This window comes from Botrytis byssoidea (assembly GCF_014898295.1).
Source record: "Botrytis byssoidea strain MUCL 94 chromosome Unknown BBYS_006, whole genome shotgun sequence".
In the NCBI taxonomy this organism is placed as follows: domain Eukaryota; kingdom Fungi; phylum Ascomycota; class Leotiomycetes; order Helotiales; family Sclerotiniaceae; genus Botrytis; species Botrytis byssoidea.
Window position 1 is genome coordinate 1,330,986 of NW_024065847.1, and position 20,407 is coordinate 1,351,392.

Below are 20,407 nucleotides of genomic sequence, written 5' to 3' on the forward strand. Positions count from 1 at the left end.
GATTCAGCAGTCCCAGGAAGACCTCCGAAAACATTCGTCAAGAAAGTATCCTATGAAAAATGTAGCCTAAAGGAAAAATTTAGTACAAGATCTTGAATGCCGAACCAGAAATAAGCAACTATCAGAGCATTGTTAGGTCGTAGAAAGATTGCTACCAAAGGCCAAGTGAGCACATTAGCACAAACTAGTACCTTGAGTATCTGTTTCTTCCAAATCCATAACCCGAAGAATATGATCCGCCATAGCCGCCATAGCCACCATAACTATATCGATTGTTTCTATAACTAGAGGACTTAGAAACTCTGGAGTTAGACGATTTGGTTGTAGATGAGCGCTTGCTTGTTTTCTTGACTTCATTGGGAGGAGGTTTGTAATTGCCACCTGCCTTTTCGGCCTTTTTTCTCGCCAAATCCCGAACAAAGCGCTCTTTCTCCCACTTAGCTTTGTTGATAATGGTCTTTCTCTCTTCAATGGGCTTTGTAGACCATGCTGCTTGTAGAGCGGTAGGGCTTGAGATGACGCTCTTGAAAGGTTCAACATCCAATCCAATATCGATGATCCATAATCAACGTTTCTTCGAGTAGCCAACAGGGTTATTCTTGAATTCCTTGTCCTTTTCTTTGGTAAAGCCATATGTATACTCAAACTCTGCCCATGATTCAAAAACTGGATTGCTGTCTTCTTTGATGGTTTTCGCCGCCTCCAGAACTCTACCACTTTCAACCTCAGTCATTTCACTCCAGGCAATTTCCATTCCCTGCATATTGCCCTCATGGAGCTGTGCGGTTTTGTAGCAGAATGGTATAACATCAAGGCCAAACTTTTGAAGCCATTCGCGGCGTTTGTCACTATATGCTGTGTATGTCGTGAAAGCACTTACTGGGTAGATCTCATAGTCTTTCTCAAGAGTTTCCCACGAAACAGCTGGCAGGTTGGGCTTAGCATTGATATACTTTGCCTTAGCTTCGATGGCTCTTCGCTCAACGCTTGGTTTCTGATCATAGAGATCGTTCAATGCTTGGAGTTCTCGTGTACTCTGCGCTAGAGGTAGATATCGGGGATCGTCGAAGCCAAGTGCTTCGAGCCAAGCCAAGCGTTTTGGAACAAGGTCATAGTAAGCCAAATTCTTCCCATGGGGAATATTGAAGTATGTTTGCTCCAACTCGTAGAACGATAGCGGGATCGGGCCAATCAAATTGATTGGAACAGGTGTTCGCAAAGCGAAAGGTGCCAATCGTAGTGGCACCGCTTGCGTGAGTTGATAGGGTGGCTTCAATTGAACAGCTTTCTGTTCAATATCTCGGCGCTCTTCTGGAGATTTCAAAGCCCAATGAATTTCGACTTTGTCTCTTTGTGACTCATTAGTGAACACAAAGTTGTATGGCGAAACGTCAATACCCAACTTTGCCAACCATCTTCTGCGTGCAAGTTTTGCATTCTCATCCTGAAATTTTTGGCCATTTGGATGCATTTGCTCTAGCTGATAGAACGTCAAATAGGGACCATAGACCAAGACCTTTTGGCCAACCTCAACGGACGATGGTGGTGACATTTGGTTACTTGAAATATTTGCCAATGGCTGACGTGGTGTAGGAGTTGCCGGTAGATACGACTTTTGCGACTGCGACATTGGGCGATAGCCTTGTTGGAAGCTTGAAGCTGGTGGAGTCATACCATAGGCTTGAGAGGAAGGAGACATGAAGTTTTGACTGTGCGCGCCAGGCTGAGATTGCGGCTGAGAATTGGTGAAGGACGTTTGAGACATTGGCAAGTCGTAGTTTGTGTCCAAGTCTAGATAATCATCATCACTGAAATCATTCTCGCTGAATGTAACAGCATTATGACTATTGCCTGGAGGGGATTGTGGGTAATTGTTCGTTGGGAAAGCGGATTGCGTACTTTGGCTCTGAGCAGAGACATGCATGTTCTCTTGGTTGAGCATCGTGTGACCCGCTGCTGTGAGAGTGAAGCCTGGTATGTTTTGAAGATTATCCATAGTTTGAAGCAGATTGTCAAGATTCAGGTTGACAGCTCCATTTTGCGATGGAGGTGGAGGCCTAAAATAAAATTAGTCAAATGATCATAATCGAGGACCACAGCGAAAGTTGGGTTTATCCACGAGCCTTCTTCCGTCGCGTGAATGCTCCCCGCGATGATCATCAACCAGAGAGGTGACAGCAAAATGAAGATGGAAAAGATCCAAAGTTATTGATAGTACTTACGCAGTAGAGGCTACATTCGATTTGACTCTTTGATTGACCACCTCCTCGATGGAAACATGACGAGCATCTGATTGTGTCAAACGTTGCACCAAAGCAGCTTTCAAGCCATCAGTTCGAAGTTGACGAGCTTTGAGAACCTCCTTCAATTCTACCACTCGATACTTTGCGTAGTCGACCATCATATTGTCGGTCGAATGTGATTGACTGAAGATGTGGTACCCTCTGTGTTGTGGAATTGTTGATTTATGTCAATTCCAAGTGATGTGTGCACCAAATATTCAAACATCAAGAGAGCGTGAATTTGAAAATGATACCGTGGCAGGTCAGGTAAACAAGCTCAAAACATCCACGCGTTTGTTTGGCCAATTAAATTTTTAAAATGAGCAATAGCGCGACGGTCAATGTTCAGTGAATTGGAGTGTGTTGTTTTAGTATATCATCCGATTGGAATAGGATCTAGCTCAAGACAAAACCTCATTCCGAGCTTCAACCCACGTATTTTACCATCTGCCCGATCTCTTACCTGTACGTTTTCTTTTACACAAATGTGAACTGTCTTGCTGTGGTACTGTTCTTGTGAGCAAGCAACACGAGGTAGAATAGATCTAATTGATGACGCTGGGGAGACTGATGCGAGGGAGTAGCGAATGTCCCTTCTCGATGGAGTCATATAGACATATAGTTCCTTGCACCGACATGTAGATCTGGCTTTTGATCCTCAGGGTAGAAGTCAAAAGCTTTTGTAGGCTAAAGAAGAAGATAAAGAAGAGCTCCCAATCAATATCTTATGACAGTGTAAATGAAATAATGCCAGCAAAATTGGCTGAACAGACCTTATACGTGTTCCGTTCTTTTTCGAAAGTTCCCAAATATTCCATTTCTATGTACCCCGTTCGCCCCATCCATCTATCCATTTCCATTTCCATGATCCCAGATTCCTAGTCTTACAGGCAATGTACTCCGCCACTCCAAGTCCGCCTGATTACCTATTTACCATCCTTGCTCCCCATCCCGCGCTCCATCTTCATTCTCTACTTTCATAGCATCGCGTAGTCAAATTCCATTTCTGATTTCCGCCCTTGGCACCTCTCCCTCTTCCTTCTTCACCACCATTCTCTTCCCGTTTGGGAATCTCAATTCCCCTGTCCCATTACTCGCAGGCACAAATCCATAAAGCCATCTTGCCACAACCCATGAACTAACAGCCCATACCCACACCAGAATCCCCACTCCGCAAGTAACGAAGAGAGTTGGCACAAGTAAGAGCAACGCAATTCCGATCCAGAAGAAAGAGAAGAGGATAGCGGATACGAAGGAAAACGCGAGGACCGAGAGGGTGAATGTTGTAAACAGGAAGAGGGGCACAAGAGAGATGCTCAGGGTCGCGAGGAGGAATGTCTATCGAGTGCGGTTAGTGAAGTTGTGGGGAGATGGGAGATAGGAGATGAAAGTGGGATCTCATTGGCATGGGTATTGATGGAGGTAGAGATAAGAGTTAATGGTATGTATGTTGACAAATGAAGAGTGGAAAAAGAGTGGACTCAGCTGCAGAACCCATGGAGAATTCGCCACAGACTGAACCAGCTGATACTTGAAATCACTCAGAGGTGACAGGAACAGAAATATACATACAGCAATAAGAGGTTGTTCTTGAAAGAACTCGGAGACATTCCCATAGAACTGGGATCTCTGTTCAGGGGTTACAACGCGATCAACCATCCTCTGAACGCGTGAAATTGTACCGGCGACAACCATTTTCAAGAATTTACGTGTAGAATTGATCGTTGAATGTAGAACATGAGTTTACTTGGATAGAACGAAAGTAATCGAATGTTGAGTGTCGTTGGAAGTTCAGCGTGTAGTGCCATTCAAGCTGAACATTGGAATGGATGATGACGTAATCATGACAGCCTCCCAATTGATGGAATTGTCAAAGCTTCAAGACATCCCTGAGTCGGTATCAAATTCATAAATCCTCATGATATTATCAAGCTGAAACATGTTATCGTGGTAGTACTTGGAGAAGTTAAAGTGCAAAGCTGCGCAGTTGTACCTCTATGAATGTTATGGTGAGGACATTTTGACCAAGCGGGGATACAAGGGCCAGTGCCTATAGTTACCACATCTCTACTATCTCGGAGCAAACACACAACAAACAGAGTAGCTTCTAGCATCAGTCATACGAACAGGTCTATCCGGTCATATTCGGTATTTCAATTATCGACACAGACTCTTCGAACGAATTCTGGCGGGATGGGGAGAAAGATGATGGTTTCCATCTCATTCGAGATCTACCTAGCTATAAGGTATAATGGAATCAACCATATGAAGCAAGAAGCAGCCAGCACATCGATTTGTCGTCCAAGACTCAAACTCTCGTTGTGAGTGATGGAATGTCAGTGATGGAAGTCGATGTAAATACATCAGCTCCTTGGTTATGCAGTCAATTCCTTTGTCAAATAACGATTGCTTGAATGATATCCGACCCCCATGGAAACCTTTCGTTCTTTGGTATACAGTGTACATTAACTTCGAAACCCTTGACCATAAAGAATTCGTCTCAGTCAGTTTATGATTAACTATTGGTATCCATACTATTAGCTAGATTCCAAATACCTTAACTACATAGCGATCCACGCCTTCTGGGGATCAAGGTACCTGAAACCAAGCAAGAAGTAACATTGTCCTTTTTTTCCGAAATCTTCCACCGATCTTACAAGATCAAATACCAGACAGTTGATTCAAAAGCTAACAGTCAGATCCATTCAAATGTCAAATATTATGAACTCCAATTCACGCATGAATCACCGTATAGCTCCAGCAGCGGGCGGTCCTATCACCATTCAAGTGGGAGAACGGCGATTCATCACCACAAAGAATACGATGACAGGAGAGAGCCATTTTTTCGCGGCACTAATGTCAGGGCGCTGGGATAGTAACAAGCAAGCAGATGGCTCTTATTTGATCGATGCGGATCCCGACCTCTTCGAACATATCCTGCGGTATCTTCGACGAAGTGTGCTTCCTATTTTCTACCATCCCGAAAAAGGTCACGACCACATTCTATATCTCGCACTTCTAGGAGAAGCAAGATATTTCCAGATTGCACAATTAGAGAATTGGTTAAAGAACAAGAGATATCTCCATGCAGTACGTGTTCAGTGTTCCGTAGAAGAGTTGGACGATTTCTGGTCGGAAACTCTATGGACAGATGAAAATGCAGTGTATTATCCGCGTTGGGATACAGAAGAAGTTTATATATGTCCTCGGGAAACTGATGTCCACAGGGGTGACAAAAGTGCGTGTGGAAGGCAGTGTGAGATAGTGCGTGGTGATTCGGGGTACAAATACGAGGATGAGCCAATTTTGAAGACATTGGTGATTCGAAAAAAACTTGTTGTCGATCAGGAGGCTTGTCTGGAGAGGTTGGGTGAAGATTGATTAGATTAAAAACGTTGAGAACTGGAAGCACAATCGCAGCGATAGGACTACTCAATGTCTAGATAATCATATGTCTTTAAAGAGCTGAATCGGAAGGTGATTGTCCAAACGATTTCTGGCAGTGATTTTGGCAAATATGTACTGATTGAAGTGTTTTCCAGGGGTGCTGCATGATCGCGAGAAACATACTTGGAAGTCAATTATTCAGACTATAATCAACGCTAATCCTTGACGAGGCTTGACAGAGGTAGAAGATTGCAGATAAGACACCAAAGGTTAACAGCCACGTTCGGAGCTCATGATCACTCAAGCTCAACTTTTCTAAATTCAATTCAATTACTCGAGCGTTAATCCAACAAAATCATCTGCGCTTAAACCAGATCCCAGATAAATAGCATACATAATAAGACGAGCCACACCTCGATCCCTACACTCTCAAAGTATCTTTACAGTGGTATAAATATAGAACCCCGAGATCAAACAACGTCTCCTTCAATCATAGAAGCAGAATCCTTGAATTTGTCCCCGCCAAGGTAGAATACCTCACACGATTCATCATTTGGGGCTGCTTGCTCCTTGTTACCTGAATTCTTGGGTTGTGGTTCAATCGTGTCTTTGGCGTTTGACGCAGCACACCACCGATACACATTTGTAGCCATGTCCCTGTACCTTTCTCCCATCTTTTCCTTGGCTGAACCGACAAGCAAGTAACAAGAGAGCCGCTGCCATTTTTCCGGCTTTCCTCTATATCCATACCATGCCGCCTTGAACAAAACAATAGGAAAGAATAAAAAGAAGGGAAATATCGTAAGTGTTGGCCTCGGTGGTTTGAGTGCCATACAAAGGAAGAACAAAGTCAGCGCGATTGATATCGGAACTATAGCATAAGTCTCAGCATTGATATAAGATAAGATTGGGGGCAGCAATGGGCCAACGAACACATGAACTCGAACTGTTCTCTAATGCCCATAACGGAGTTTGACGATCCAGTAAACTCCACCGCATTCATACCGAATATACTGCTCATGAAAGGTAACGGAAGGAAAATAATGGTGATAATGGTGAATATCATGATAGATCGACCTTGATGCACACTTTCATCCGCGCGGTCCAGTGAAGCGGTGGCTTCTATGATACTAGCTTGTTGTTGTTTTAGTGTGAGTAGGTCTCGTAATTGTTCGGCAATTTCACGGGCACTTTCCTCGAGCTGTTGCAATTCGCTGTGATGATTAGATATAGTGTCAACCAGATCTAAGGATTGATCAATGGTATGTTTTAGAATGCCTTTGCTGAACTTTGTGGGAGTATCCTTAGCCGGTGAGTCGTTGGTTAAGCCATTTGAATCCGAGGAATTCTTCTTTTGCAGTTCTTTTAACGTAAGATTCAAGAGGCCAGTTATTTCTTGCATTGGCTCCACCTGTCCATTAATTGTCTGTAGGGCTTTTGAGAAGACTTGCGTAATTTGTAACCTAAATAAGGGTGAGCTCAGAATGTGAAATAAAGGGACAATAACAGAGGGAGAAGAGTATTGTTCCACGAGAAAAAAGAGTACCAATCGGAAGAGTACTCACTGTTGCAAATTAATATGCGACATCATTTTCAATTCTTCGATGATATCGTGGGCCTCTCGTAGCAAAACCCCTTCGGGATTAATATTGAGATACATTCGTGCCCTTTCTGGGCTGGTCTTCAGTTTCTGGCCACTCAGTTTCTCAAGATGACGCCAGAATAGCTCGAACGCGTTCGTTTTCATTTCGGACTATTGTTTATCAGCTGATATTACATATGACATGTTAATGCGTCTACACTCACAACATAACCAATCGCATTGGAAAATATATCCAAAACCTCGGGGCGTTTACCAGTAGGCTTTGTGCGATCAAAAAACACCATTGAACACTCATTTATAATCAAAAGAGCCAAATCATAAACTGAATTGATCTGGCCTGGACGTATATTTTCGAGTCGGTCTCTGATACATTTATGCACACCAGAGGAGTCAGGTTTGTTACGACCCAGCCTTCTTGGGAAGCTAGTAATGATGGTATCTATGTGCGTGTCAATAATGTGACCCTGTGAAAAGAAATGAGTGCTCTCTCCAAAAGGCAACCCACGTTCGTCAAGAATATACATCCATAGCTGATCGACCATCACTACACGGGTGCCCCCGTTAGTTTTCCTCCGCTCATTTGTACCACGAGAAACAACCTGATCCTTGTCCCGAGAATCAGTATTTTCAAGCTTGAAGTAGTAGGACTGATCAAGCGTACGACGTGGATGAAAAGGCGGTGTTTCATGCAAATGGCTGCGTAATAATTTGATATCCGGTTCAAGATCCATTGCCTCGTAGACTTTCGCAGCTTGCATCAAATAACAACCACAGGGATTTGTGATCTTTCCCGAAAAGTTTTGATTCAAACCAGTTTTAGAACTGGTTCGAAGGAAACGGCTGAGCCCAGTCATCTGCTTTGATTCACCAGAAGGAGCAGGAACATCCAAGCCCGCACGCTCCTTGACCTCGAGCTGTTGTAGGAAGCCATATTTCTTCCTATTACTTTCGACGATCTCTGCAAGTATACTTTTGTTAAGGATGTGGTGACGAGGCTGTTTTGCTTGATACTTAGATGTGAGTTCTTTCGCAATTTTAGCCATGTGAGCTCTCTTTCGATCCATCTCCCAGTGAAGATAAGGCATCTGCAAAACCCGTCAGTTCACAAACAAAATAAATGTAGATTCGATCTTACGACAAGGACTATATTATTATTTCTTCTTTTCGGAGAATCATGGTGATTTTCAGCAAGAATGGCATCTACCTCCGGATCTATTCCTGTCAGCAGTAATAACATTCATCTATGAAGAGGTGATCTACCTTGAGGAATATGTTTGCAGTGCGACCGCATGTGCCGAGCATGAAGCGGATCATCTAGAGCTCCATGCTGCTGCCCTGTCCACAGTTCCCTAGAAAGAATTTTTGATGTCTGAGGTCGATGGTCTTCGCTCTCTTTGTAGTGTCTTTGTATTGCTTTCTTCAGAAAAGATTAGTTCCATGTGAAGGCACCCCATATTTGAAGACTCACTTCAATCCATTTCATGTTATTAGCAGGGAAATGAAAGTAGCGAATACTTTCAGTATTTTCTCTTGCCCATGGATCTTGTCCACCAACAAAATCTAGTACCTCCGAAACAGAATACTTTTTTATTTGATACTGGTCAAAAGATGCCGTCTTGTCCGCATCGTTCAATTTCCCCTTCTCTAAGGTAATTTTTGAAACGTTAAACCCATATCCAGAGTCATCTGAAACAAGTTTTTCTGCTTCGGCAATCGAAACACAAGGATGATTCCACTTTGCCACCTCTTTTAGGATCCTATCTTTATTTTCCGCTGCAAGTATCTTTCGATCATTTTCCGCTAGGTCTTTTCCGACCTGCGTAGCCGTCGTTGATTCATTTTGGGGAGCCTCGAATTTTCGGCTCAATCCTTCCTGTTGCTTCTTCAGTTCATTTAGCTCGCGTGCATTGTTTTTCGAGTTTTCCTGAGAAGAGTCGATAGCGTTATTTTTCCAGGCTACCTTGAACTTGTTCAACTTTGTAATGTCAGAAAGATTTCTCTCTCTTCCAGAAAATATTGCTCGCAATTCAGCAATGCGATCTAATTCATGTTTGATCTTCTTCTTATAGTCTCCTGGCAATCCTTTTCTGAAATCATCTGGAAGACTCGCTTCAAAATCGTCTAGTTGTCCGTTCTCGATATGACCACGTCGGTCATATCGGCAACGTAAGTATATCGAAACGTAATCGTCTGTCTTAAGGAGCTCCTGAGGTATTGAATCGTCATTAAAATCTTTATTCAAAGCAGCGGTGCCATTGGCGCCGTCTGTATTTGCTGGATTCGGTTCAGCCATGAACACGAGATGCTTTTTTTAGAATTCAAAAGCGTCCTACAATACACAGATAAAAGTCATTAAACAAGAAAGATAAACTATCTAGTTTATTGAGCCGCATCAAGGGTAAGCTAGCTCCCAATGATCAATTTTTAAGATAATTGCGCGATCAGCGCCAGAAGAGATTTCAGAGCTCAGCACAACGTTCAGTCTCAATCAACTTTGTCTTTACGGAGAACGGGTTTGACGCATCTATTGATGAGTCAGCGCCTACGTGAAGATTGAATGGTTCCTCAATTGATGAATTGGTTGAGAAATATCCGAACCTTTGGGGGCTACATGCAGACAGACCCAAAAGGATATACAGCACCGGATTGTGAGGTTACATGGTGTAACAATCCCCGCTCATTCTGGCCACCGAATGAGTTCGCCTCCCCGCATCACCCATGTCGTGACCTCATAATACACCTGTAAATATAATCAAAATTGCAAAGTGGAAAAGTTTGCGATGAAGCTGAAACTTGAGCTGGACAACTTGTCCTCCGAAATCATTCGACACTAGTCGTCAAAGTTGAAGAACCGGAAATAAAACAGTAAAGTGAAGTAACCCCCCACAAATTCAACTACCATTAATATGTACAACGTGCGCCAAGAAAGAAAGGCTGAAAATATACCACGATGTGAGCATCCATAAAGCGAATTTATGGGAGCCGCACTTCGAATTACACTGGTCCAAAAAGTTTGTGTCGTGGACAATCTGCAACACTGCAACAATCGTCGATCTTGAACAGTTGTTCGTATTTAGGTATTCAGGCTACAACATATTTCATTCTGCATTTTGAGTTATTTTATCAATCCAGTCTTTCACTTTGGTTGCCATTGTTTCGCTGTGATCTACGTCGCATCCAATTAGTAAATTGTCCTCAGCCGTTCAGCCCCTCATGAATTAGTTCTAGACCGAGACAAGGTACTCACTGATGCAGAATCCATGATCGATCCCCTCTTTGTCAATCATCATGATGGGCTTCTTAGTTTCCTTGATTGAAAATGAGGAGGTGGAAGAGGCTGATGCCGGCACGGGAGAAGCTCGCGCAGCAATGAGCGCATCGCGAGTATGAGATGCTACCCAATGATCCTGTTTTTTTTATCAGCACAGGCTCACGAGTGTCAGGCTAAAACATACATTTTCGCCAAAATAAAAAATGAGCTTAGGTGGAGAAGACTGAGACGACTCGGAATGCTCAACACCCCAGATCTCCGAATCCCATTTGTCATCTGTGATAATGTTCATTTCGTCACGTGCAAGATGTCTGAAGACTCCATCAGTGTTGTCATGATCCAGGGGCAGATGAACATACAATGCTTGCCAAATACCATTTCTACTTCTCAAAAAGCTCGTGGTGACTTTCGCTGCTTCCTCTGGCATTCCAGTGATCCTTTTCACGAGGAAATCCAAAACAACGTTCGGAGCACAATAAAGAAGCATTTTAGCCGTGGAAGACGCCAATACAGGAAAATTCGGAATCGACATTAAAGGCGTGAGTTTTGCACCGGAAGGGGAGTGAGAAATGTGAGTAACCGTTGGGAACAGAAGAATTCCTGACAAAACTGCAGATATTGAAGGGATTGCAGCCGGCGCGTTAAGTTTGGAAAGAGTTTCCAGAAGGATGTATGATCCGACCTAGAAACTTAGAACAAGCTTTCCATAGAAGTTTGGGAAACTCACTGAATGCCCTATCAAGATCACATTTTTGTATGGTATGGATGAACCATTAGTCTGCTCTACTAGGCAATCATGAACAAGATCTATTTGCTGTTGCAGTGAGAATGGATCTTTATTGGGAGACTCAGAGGGGATATCGTCCGTCTCAAAACCAGCCAAGGATTGGCCAAATATATGGTAGGTATCCGAAGTCTTGGTGGGCGAGGAAGACAGGAGATCGTTGAGTAGTGAAAGGAAGGTCGAGCTATGTAAGTGTCAATGAAGGAATATATACATATCGAGAAATACTAATACTAGTAACCTATCAATCCTGGATTGCCCGTGATGAAGAATATCAGATGATAGGCAGCGTCGGGAGAGTCTGAAACGGGACGGTATGAGATTTGTTGAGGCATCGCGTTTGAACTGACATATGATACTATAGAACAGCAATTGGTGAAGAGTGAGTTCTAGGGGTTATGATCTCTGAAGAGACAGAAACAATCAGAGATGAGTATCCCTTGATCTATACATGATCCAAGGTGACTTGTGATAGAGACTTCGGAGATTCAGGTACGCAAACTACGGTGGCCGAAACACTCATGCAGTGTGGTTGAGAATTACAGAACCGGCCACCGTATCTTCTACGTGGACAAATAGATCATATATCTGACTATTTTTTGACAATGCTGACTAGGTAGCTACCTAGCTATTATTACATCGCTATCTAATGTATGATAATTAAAACATCATGGGATCCCAAAATCTCTTGGGAAGCCCATCAAATACCAATAAAACAAGCTTTCTCTTGCAAAATACTCCTTGACCGCCTCACCCTCCCCAGTTTCCCTTTCCTCATTACCCAACTTTATCCCGCACTTCTCTCCATCCATATATTCATTCCACGCTCTTAAGTTTTCATTTTTGTATCTATGTTTCCAAGTCCCCGTCAAAGTCATAAGTCTGTACCGCTCCCCATCATCATCCAAACCCGACTCTCGAGATAAGACTCTACAAGGTAATCTGACACTTAACACATGATTGATAGCCTTTTGATTGATTCGCTCCATCGGAATATGGTAATCAACGTCCAAACATAACACTGCCATTTCTCCAACATCAAATCCATTGTGATCGGTAGGTTGGGGAAATGCAAGATCGTTCAGAATCCCTTGCGTCCATTCTACTTCATCGACTGGTTTTCTTGTCATTGTAGGATACTGGAGATTACCATCTTGATCTCGAATACAACCCCAAGTGATCTCCTTACCCGAAATATCTCCTTCTTCAGATGGAGGATTACATGATGCGCTAATAGAGATAGACGTAGTGTCTCCCCTCAAGAAAGGATGCAACCTCCGTGTTCCGCTCAAACCAGCTTCTGAAGAAGCTGCGTAACACCACAAGCTTGCATTGAGAACCAGAGGAATAGCAATTTTGATCGCAAAAGAGCCGATCCCATTGCTTGGAGAGTTGAGAATGGAATAGACGTACACGGATGGTATTGAAGGCTCGTTACGATTCAAGGGGACGACACTTGTAGCGCTCATGGATATAATAAGAGAAGCCCAGAAATGCAGGATGATGGAACGGATTTGAATGAGGATAAATTCGCGCTTCGTGAAAGTGAGGAATGGAGTAGAAGATTGAGAGGTATCTGGTCGGGGAGAGGTCACGCTTAGTGCTGATGATGAAGTTGTGTAAGAGAGTAGAGAGGCACGGGACTCGGACATGTTGCGATACAGAAGATACATGGAGTCCTGGAGCCAAAACACCACTTGAAGAATATTGGAATAAAATAGTACCTATTCATTGTGTTAGTGGTGATGACAGACTCCGCAAATATGTGTGATATCTACCTCGACTATCCACATAGTGTCTTCCGATAATTTGGGAGCTGAAAAGTGTTCGCACCACTGTGGGATCGTGGCCATTGTCGTTGCAGCGGTTACTATTGCGAGTGTCCAGCTATAATAGTAAAGCCTTCTAGACCACCCAGGACCTTTACCGTTTGGTATCCCAGCTTGTGATATCACTTCATTCTCGTCGCTACCATGTATGTTACGAATCGTGAGTCTTCTGATTCGTTTCCGTGTTTTCATCATGTGTGCCCAATCCAGAATAGCGATCAGAATTTCGAAAGATCTTTTGCAGTACCCTTTCGACAAAGTTGGCTTTCTAACATCGCCTAAGAAGGAAATTGCAGTGGGCCATGATTTTGCCCGTGTTTGATTGCACAATATGGAGTTAGGAGAGTTTTCGGGATGTTCGAGATAAGAAGCCATAGCGTCTCCAACGTTGAATATCGTACCGTCTTGAAATGGAAAAATAAATAGACCATAGCAGCAGTCATTAAAGACGCCTTAGCTATGACAGCATAGTAAAGAATTTGCAGTGCAATAGGACTGAATTGGAGCTTACACACTGAGGGCGGCTCTCGGTACAACAAACAGTATTCTGCCTGCGGTTCAATATCGTTTCGAGGAGTTTCAACAGCATATCCAGAGCACAATGAATACGCAATATTTTCGCCGTTTGCCTCTGCTTTTATTAGATGCAAGGTGCTATTTGAATACAGATACTCTGATGTGGAATCCAGGAAGTCATTGGGACAGAGTTGTGCAGGTCCATATGAACCTTTTGGTGTAAATCCAGGCACGCCACCAATTGCAAGGATACCACCACTTTCATTGGGTTTGGGTACATAATCTGACACTATGACGATCGTGGTTAACATACCATTATTCGCATCATGATACATTGTAGCGCAGTCGGCAATGGACAAGTTAGCCCAGTTCCCTGAACCTACGGGTGGCGATGGAAATATCGACACCTCCTGCCTTATATCATGTTCAAGGCGTGTGGATGACTGCAGAACCATGGCGCGGTCGATTTTTTGTGATTGAAGATCTTCCAGAGCTTCTTGAAGTGGTTCAAGAGTGGCCTAAGCCATTGAAGAGGCATTCCTATCTACGATTGGTTGGTAAATTGAAACATTTGAAACGTTGAATTTTGTTGGCTTGGTATTTCACTCTGGGGATACTATAACCTCGAAAGCATCGGAGGAAGTATCAGAGACAAAAAATAAACCATTGAGCCTAGAAAGCTGCATCAGTGTCATCTCAATGCAGTGCCTAATAATTGGAAGACCTACAATAGTTGAATAGGAAGCGAATTTAACAACAAAGAAATCCAAAGAATTCTTGCAACAATAGGTACAATTCTGAAGTTGCTGAAATCTTGGTTGCCTATGATGAACCACTTATTCTTTGAGTGTGCTACATCAATGTCTATTCTGATGGGAGCTAGAAGACATTGCCGGATATAATCAGAACCCATCAAGAGTAAAGGAGCTAGAATATTCAAGCCCAGAATTAAAGAGTCTTGGATATAACCAATCGTAATACAATTCTGTGATGCTTTAACATCTTTCAGACCGTAGGTGCCAAAATTATTCTTTTTCAACAAACAGCCAGCCACGGTTGCTAATACCCACGTACACAACGTCCAACCCACAGCTGATACTCTCCAAGTCGATGAGAGTGAAAGTGTAGAAGTGTTGCATATATCTTCATTCTTCACCAATGTGTTGTTGCCCTCATTGGAGGATGTTTCGTTTGCGGTTCGAGGACAAGAACTCATGTTCAAACTCAAGCGTTTGCTTTGTAATGTAACGTTTTGTCTGATTGCGGTGGAGATCAGCTTCATCAAAAATAGAGCTGATCTTTTCATGAGATGGGGGATATTCATACTCGTCATTGGGGTGCTCCAAAAGATTTAAAGGCATCATGTACCTACATTTGGCCATTTTCTGGTCGTTCATGATTTTGATTATCTGGAAACGGTCAAGGTTGCAAAAAACAAAGCACTTGGATTGAATATAGGGACGTGAACAGTGTTTGAGCGACAAGTCGATGCTTCGCAAGCTTGGCGGTTCATCCCATTTTCGTCAAGTGGTAAGAACAACGCTCTTAGAGTTATGCTAGTGTCAACAATGGCATGGATCAAATAGACCAACTAAGATATATCTAGCATTATTGCCATAGAAGACTGTAGGATTCTGTCGCTTGACTGCATTGTAAACCAAAACACGTCTCCGAATTCGTGTGAATTCTTGATTTTTGCCATCGACATTGCATGTGAACTTGATATCTGCATCTATCTTTCTTATTGGACCGGTGCCTGAGTTGAAACTAAAGCGAGATTATATGCTTGAGGCTGATTACTGTGCCTCAGGATGTGATCTGATGTGCATAAAGGGGCGGAAATGAAGAAATTTAGTACCCGAATGGGTTCAGATGCCCTGCGCTGGAGCCTTAAACATGGATTAAGGGGATATCAAACGTTCACCTACAGCAAGCTACTAGGTAATTGAGACAGTAGTGGGATCATCAATCCCTTGGACGACCAGCAACCAGTCATTTTTCGATTCTAGAGATCGAGCAGAAGCCTGAAACAAACGTTATAAATGACAATCGAGTTTCTATAGAGGAAAAAAGCGCAAAGGTTGCAGAATTTGCTTCGGATACAGTGTTTTCGAGTGTTGGCCCTTGTATTATATGCCGAAGATACGTCATTTCCCTGTTAACGGACTTTACCGCAACTGTGGTAACTCATCGAGTGGATGTTATCAAATACACGGATTCTTGATGACAGCACATTCAAAGGGAAACCCGCTGCAATACTGCAAGCTGCCGTTTCAGGCTTCACGGCTCTGCTGAAGAGTAAGTAGGATAGAGAGCTGAAATTGTCACTCATGGTATCATGGTAGTTGCCAATGTTACTTCGGATGGCGGACTTTTCAGATCAACAGCCTTGTCTATTTTGTCGCTGGGATCATCTTGATGCGCATACCGCTGTTGTATTGCTATATTTCGAGCCCCCCCCCTTCACAGTTGGCTTCAAAGGAGTTAGAGTTGAACACCAAAAATTCTTTAGTAGAACAGGTCACTCGACCAAGAGAGCATTCATTGTGATTCCATTCTCTCTCTCTCTCTCTCTCTCTCAATTACCTGTCAGCATGGGCAAACTTTCGTGGACTGTGATGGATTCTGCAGGGATCTCTCACGTTCCTTGCATCGATATCGGAAGAAAAAATGGGTGAAATTTGCAGCTAGATCACAACAATTGTCATGCATATCAAGAACTGATTGGAACAGATCGGGCGGGTAGTCAAGTTTAAATACCCCGGCACTGAAACCGTGGGGGCTGCACAAGGGGTTCTTTTTAAAGAGGTTAGATTCCCCGACACGCCCACCAATCCAGGGATGTATCACCAAAGACTTGAGCCACAAATCTCAAGCCACGCTCAAAAACGACCTTTTACGATTCACGATGATGTGAGATCTCACAGCATTGCTCATCGATCAAAATTCCATCTACAACTATCAAAATCAATGACAGTGAGAATTATTCCCCTGTCCACATGACTTCCAGGATGGAAGTAAGGGAATCTCCCAATTTCACAGCATTTTTAATCTCGAACCGTTCATCTGCCTCCCGAAAAAGCTCTCTCCAATCTTCCATAGATTTCTCCCGAGAGCCAAAATACGAAAGCATATTCAAATTCATCGTTCTTAATCACTCTTCATCAGTAATATCATCTGCAAAATGGAGAACTAAACTCACCGAAGTTTTCTCTCCTCATGCCATGGAAGCTCTCCTGACTCCACCAATAGTGGTTCCACGATAAGTAACCTCGATCCCTTCTTCAGCGCCGGTATTTGATTTCGCAAGATTTTGATGCAATAATGATCCGTCCAGTTATGGAATATAGCACGGAAGAATATCACATCGATATCCCGAACAGTCTGTGGAGTCAACATGTCATACTCCATGAAGTTTATTCGATCTGAGATCTCAGCTGGTACGTATGCTGGCCCTTCTGCGATTGCTCCTGCGAAGTCCTGTACAATGAAATTCAAATCGGGGAACTTTTTTGCTAGACTAATGCTAATAGGTCCATACCCTCCGCCAACATCAACTATGGTCGCTGACTCAAGACTTTTCCAGTCGTAGCGTTCACATAAGAGCGAGAGGTCATTTCTGGAAGTGAATGCGCACATCGCGTTGGCAAAACGCTTCCCTCGAGAGGGATGAGCACTCAATTCTTCGTAAAGACCTTTGTTGGTTCGGTGACCAATGCTGTATCCCTAAAATACCAACCATGTAAGCATATTACATACCACAGGAAGTCTCTTCAAAATTCCGATAGCCGGTATTAAAAATTGAAGTGTTGGTATCCTCACAGTTTGGTTGGGCTCTTTTGCATACCCAAATTTTTGCACCGCCTCGACTGTCTATAATACGATTAGTGTCGGGTTATGAAGCGTCACCTATAAAAGAAATTACATGTGCAGCAGCCTGGAATCGTTCCTCGGTGACGATTCCAACATAATCCGTTAACAAAGAGTCGGATGCTAGAAGTTTGGACGCTGCTGTGTGGGCTACTACTCCCGGCCGAACCTCTTTGAAGATGTGATTCGTCATCGCATATCCCAAGATTCTGCGAGTATCGATCAAGTTTAAGCCGCACTTCTCAGAGATTTGTTCAAAGGTCGCTTCGCCGTTTATTGGGAAAGTATTGACCATATCATATGCATATATGAATTGCAAGCTCATACTATCCATTGCCTAAACAATCATGTTTAGCTTAGTTGACAATTTCCATAGAATTGTCAATTTTACGAACCGATGTGCCCATCAAAGCTGCTGTAGGTCCTAACATGAGATGATGAAGCTCCATGGTTGCCTTCAAAACCTCCGCATATGCCGCAGCAACCTCTTTTTCATGAGATGGAATGATTATGCGAGAAGGACCAGATATATCAAAGGATGGCATCGGAAGGTTATTTTTCAAGAAGTATTCATTTACAATAGCAGTGCAACTCGAGATAGTCGTTGCAAGCACTGTGATCTGTGATGGAGAGGCCATCATGTCGACCGCCGGAGCTTAGTGAGTGCGCGACAATTGGTTCCTACAATTGTGTAGAGATTGGATACAAATTCTTATGGATGGATGATTTATATTGATACACTCAAAAGCAAAGTAAACATGAACTCTCATAAACAATATTGATAGGGAAAGGGGTCTCCTTTTTCTGCCTATGTGGAGTGAAGCAAGAAAATTTCCAACATTTCCTCAATAGATGTGGTCCAATCATCCTTTGTGGCGGTGACAATGAGCCAAAGGTTGTTTCATGATCAATGCAGTGTTTGGAGGTATCGTTTTGTTACCAAGCATTTCGAATGTCTTTTTGTTAGATACAAAAACTTCTTCACAAATGTGGTGGGACTCAAAGTATATAACCGAGCTAACCGAATTAGCTCTACCGATGCCGAGCCGCTAGTCGTCCCGCTCCAGGAACTTGGAAAGCGGTAAGGGGCCGAGCCAATCAATGATGTCATGTACAAATTCCCAACATTTATAGAAATGTGTTCGCCGATTTTCTGTCATTTTTTGAAAGCAAAATAGATTGAATCTATCAATGTTTTGATACATAACCCAATCGATTGCCTGTTGATATGGTTCAATACGGATGGGCTTTGGCCTTAATGGCCATTCCGGCAGTCTCTTCATCACAAATTCCACTTCGTATTTCACAAGATTATTCCGCAAACTCTCATACCCAGGATTACAAATTCGATCCTCTCCTTCATCTTCCTGGTATCAGTCCATATTTCGATGCAATTGGCCCGGGTCTTAATCACAAAGCACCTCGCCTCTGCGAAGTTACAGCTGCATCTTATCTTGTCAGACATGCCGCAATTTATGCTAATGACGACGATTACGAAACCTACATCGAACCATTTTTGAAAAAATTAGATAGTACATATACCACCAAATCAGGAAAGAAAAGGAAGGGATGGACTGGCCCGCTCGCATTTTTTGAGAAATGGCAAACTCCCATCGATGATCCAAAGAATCAAATGGAACAAATCACTCCTCAAGGAATCAAAGACTCGAAAAAGGTTAGCAAACATTTGTTATCCAGATATCCCGAACTAGTGCCCACAACGAAACGAATCTATGCGGACAAGAAGTCAAGAACACAAGATACGGCCAAGGCATTCGGTAGTGTCTTTCCACAAAAAGTCGAAATCGTCGAGATTGGAACAAATCGATCGTCCTTTCATTCCCAAGTCCCACATAAAGCATGCGATGCATTTACCAAAAAACCTGGAGACGAAGAATTACAAACTTTCCTCGCAAAATATGCACCGTCGATCATCGCAAGACTTCAGCAGTATTCACCAGTCCAACTTGGGAATTATGACATAATGGGGTTGCAACAGATGTGCGGGTATGAATCTGCTATCAAGGGCAAGATTTCAAAGATCTGCGATGTTTTCACAGACGATGAATGGATGGCTTACGAATATGCGTGGGACATGAAATATTCGCGCATGGTGGGCCATGGTAATCCTCTTTCGCCTTATTTGGGATTTCCTTGGCTAAATACCACGGCGCATCTATTCTCCAAATTTCATGCGCCTCAACATTCCGAATCTTCCGGTAATGGGATTCCCGATGACGACGGCCAACGATTCTTCTTGTCTTTTACCCATCGCGAAGTTCCTCCTTTCATAGCCACCGCCCTTGGCCTCTTCAATTCCTCCAATGCATTCGCCGAAGAATTTCCAACCGATCGTATAAATTGGTCTCGATCATGGAAAATGTCTGAACTCATCCCATTCTTAGGTCATGTTGGAATCGAAAAACTCACATGTAAAGGATTGAAAGGCGATGCAGATGATGAAGATGATGTGCAGGAATTTGTGAGGATCATCGCCAATACTGCCCCAAGGCCAATTCCCGAATGCCAAGGCGGGCCTGGCGCTTCTTGTGAGTTCCATCAATTTGTAGACATTGTAGAAAGAGGAATGGGTATATATGGTGATTTTGATGGCATTTGTAAAAATAAGAAAGAGGTTCCTAAAGATCAGTATTAGATCACGGACCAGAAGAGGATTAGGAGACGTTTTTATAGATCTTAAACTCTAACAAGAGTAATGTTTAATATCACAAATTGGAAATTAGAGAATTCATTTAATTGTCGAAGTTGTCTTGATAATATATCGATTGAAATACAAAACATGTGTTTCATATACACGAGGTTTTTGCGTGGGGTAAAGAAGACTTGCAACATTCTAAGCCGTTC

At 43.0% G+C, this 20,407-nt stretch overlaps 9 protein-coding genes across 9 annotated transcripts; 2 read left to right on the forward strand and 7 right to left on the reverse strand.

The window, feature by feature from the left end:
• Window positions 1-184: 184 nt before the first annotated feature.
• Window positions 185-2,404, reverse strand: EAE97_003844 (uncharacterized protein; the record flags this gene model as incomplete). The annotated part of the gene is made up of 3 exons (XM_038874356.1): window positions 185-523; window positions 590-2,057; window positions 2,223-2,404. 3 exons carry the CDS (start codon window positions 2,402-2,404, stop codon window positions 185-187), a joined length of 1,989 nt encoding a protein of 662 aa, XP_038734965.1.
• An 871-nt stretch (window positions 2,405-3,275) lies between these two features.
• Window positions 3,276-3,977, reverse strand: EAE97_003845 (uncharacterized protein; the record flags this gene model as incomplete). The annotated part of the gene is made up of 2 exons (XM_038874357.1): window positions 3,276-3,620; window positions 3,855-3,977. 2 exons carry the CDS (start codon window positions 3,975-3,977, stop codon window positions 3,276-3,278), a joined length of 468 nt encoding a protein of 155 aa, XP_038734966.1.
• A 1,014-nt stretch (window positions 3,978-4,991) lies between these two features.
• EAE97_003846 (uncharacterized protein) lies at window positions 4,992-5,663 on the forward strand (the record flags this gene model as incomplete). The annotated part of the gene is made up of 1 exon (XM_038874358.1): window positions 4,992-5,663. The coding sequence occupies one exon, from the start codon at window positions 4,992-4,994 to the stop codon at window positions 5,661-5,663; it is 672 nt and encodes a 223-aa protein (XP_038734967.1).
• A 324-nt stretch (window positions 5,664-5,987) lies between these two features.
• On the reverse strand, window positions 5,988-9,642 carry EAE97_003847 (uncharacterized protein). The gene is made up of 7 exons (XM_038874359.1): window positions 8,741-9,642; window positions 8,533-8,689; window positions 8,408-8,484; window positions 7,476-8,357; window positions 7,235-7,422; window positions 6,603-7,132; window positions 5,988-6,540 (listed from the first exon to the last, which is right to left on the reverse strand). Exons 1-7 carry the CDS (start codon window positions 9,563-9,565, stop codon window positions 6,140-6,142), a joined length of 3,060 nt encoding a protein of 1,019 aa, XP_038734968.1. The 5' UTR covers window positions 9,566-9,642; the 3' UTR covers window positions 5,988-6,139.
• A 728-nt stretch (window positions 9,643-10,370) lies between these two features.
• On the reverse strand, window positions 10,371-11,662 carry EAE97_003848 (uncharacterized protein; the record flags this gene model as incomplete). Its single annotated transcript, XM_038874360.1, has 6 exons — window positions 10,371-10,438; window positions 10,520-10,679; window positions 10,728-10,854; window positions 10,903-11,225; window positions 11,271-11,511; window positions 11,562-11,662. 6 exons carry the CDS (start codon window positions 11,660-11,662, stop codon window positions 10,371-10,373), a joined length of 1,020 nt encoding a protein of 339 aa, XP_038734969.1.
• Window positions 11,663-11,995: 333 nt separating this feature from the next.
• EAE97_003849 (uncharacterized protein) lies at window positions 11,996-12,979 on the reverse strand (the record flags this gene model as incomplete). The annotated part of the gene is made up of 1 exon (XM_038874361.1): window positions 11,996-12,979. One exon carries the CDS (start codon window positions 12,977-12,979, stop codon window positions 11,996-11,998), a length of 984 nt encoding a protein of 327 aa, XP_038734970.1.
• A 455-nt stretch (window positions 12,980-13,434) lies between these two features.
• Window positions 13,435-14,127, reverse strand: EAE97_003850 (uncharacterized protein; the record flags this gene model as incomplete). Its single annotated transcript, XM_038874362.1, has 1 exon — window positions 13,435-14,127. The coding sequence occupies one exon, from the start codon at window positions 14,125-14,127 to the stop codon at window positions 13,435-13,437; it is 693 nt and encodes a 230-aa protein (XP_038734971.1).
• Window positions 14,128-16,655: 2,528 nt separating this feature from the next.
• Window positions 16,656-18,180, reverse strand: EAE97_003851 (uncharacterized protein; the record flags this gene model as incomplete). The annotated part of the gene is made up of 5 exons (XM_038874363.1): window positions 16,656-16,821; window positions 16,875-17,398; window positions 17,495-17,545; window positions 17,598-17,879; window positions 17,938-18,180. The coding sequence occupies 5 exons, from the start codon at window positions 18,178-18,180 to the stop codon at window positions 16,656-16,658; spliced, it is 1,266 nt and encodes a 421-aa protein (XP_038734972.1).
• Window positions 18,181-18,770: 590 nt separating this feature from the next.
• Window positions 18,771-20,198, forward strand: EAE97_003852 (uncharacterized protein; the record flags this gene model as incomplete). The annotated part of the gene is made up of 1 exon (XM_038874364.1): window positions 18,771-20,198. One exon carries the CDS (start codon window positions 18,771-18,773, stop codon window positions 20,196-20,198), a length of 1,428 nt encoding a protein of 475 aa, XP_038734973.1.
• Between the last annotated feature and the right edge of the window lie 209 nt (window positions 20,199-20,407).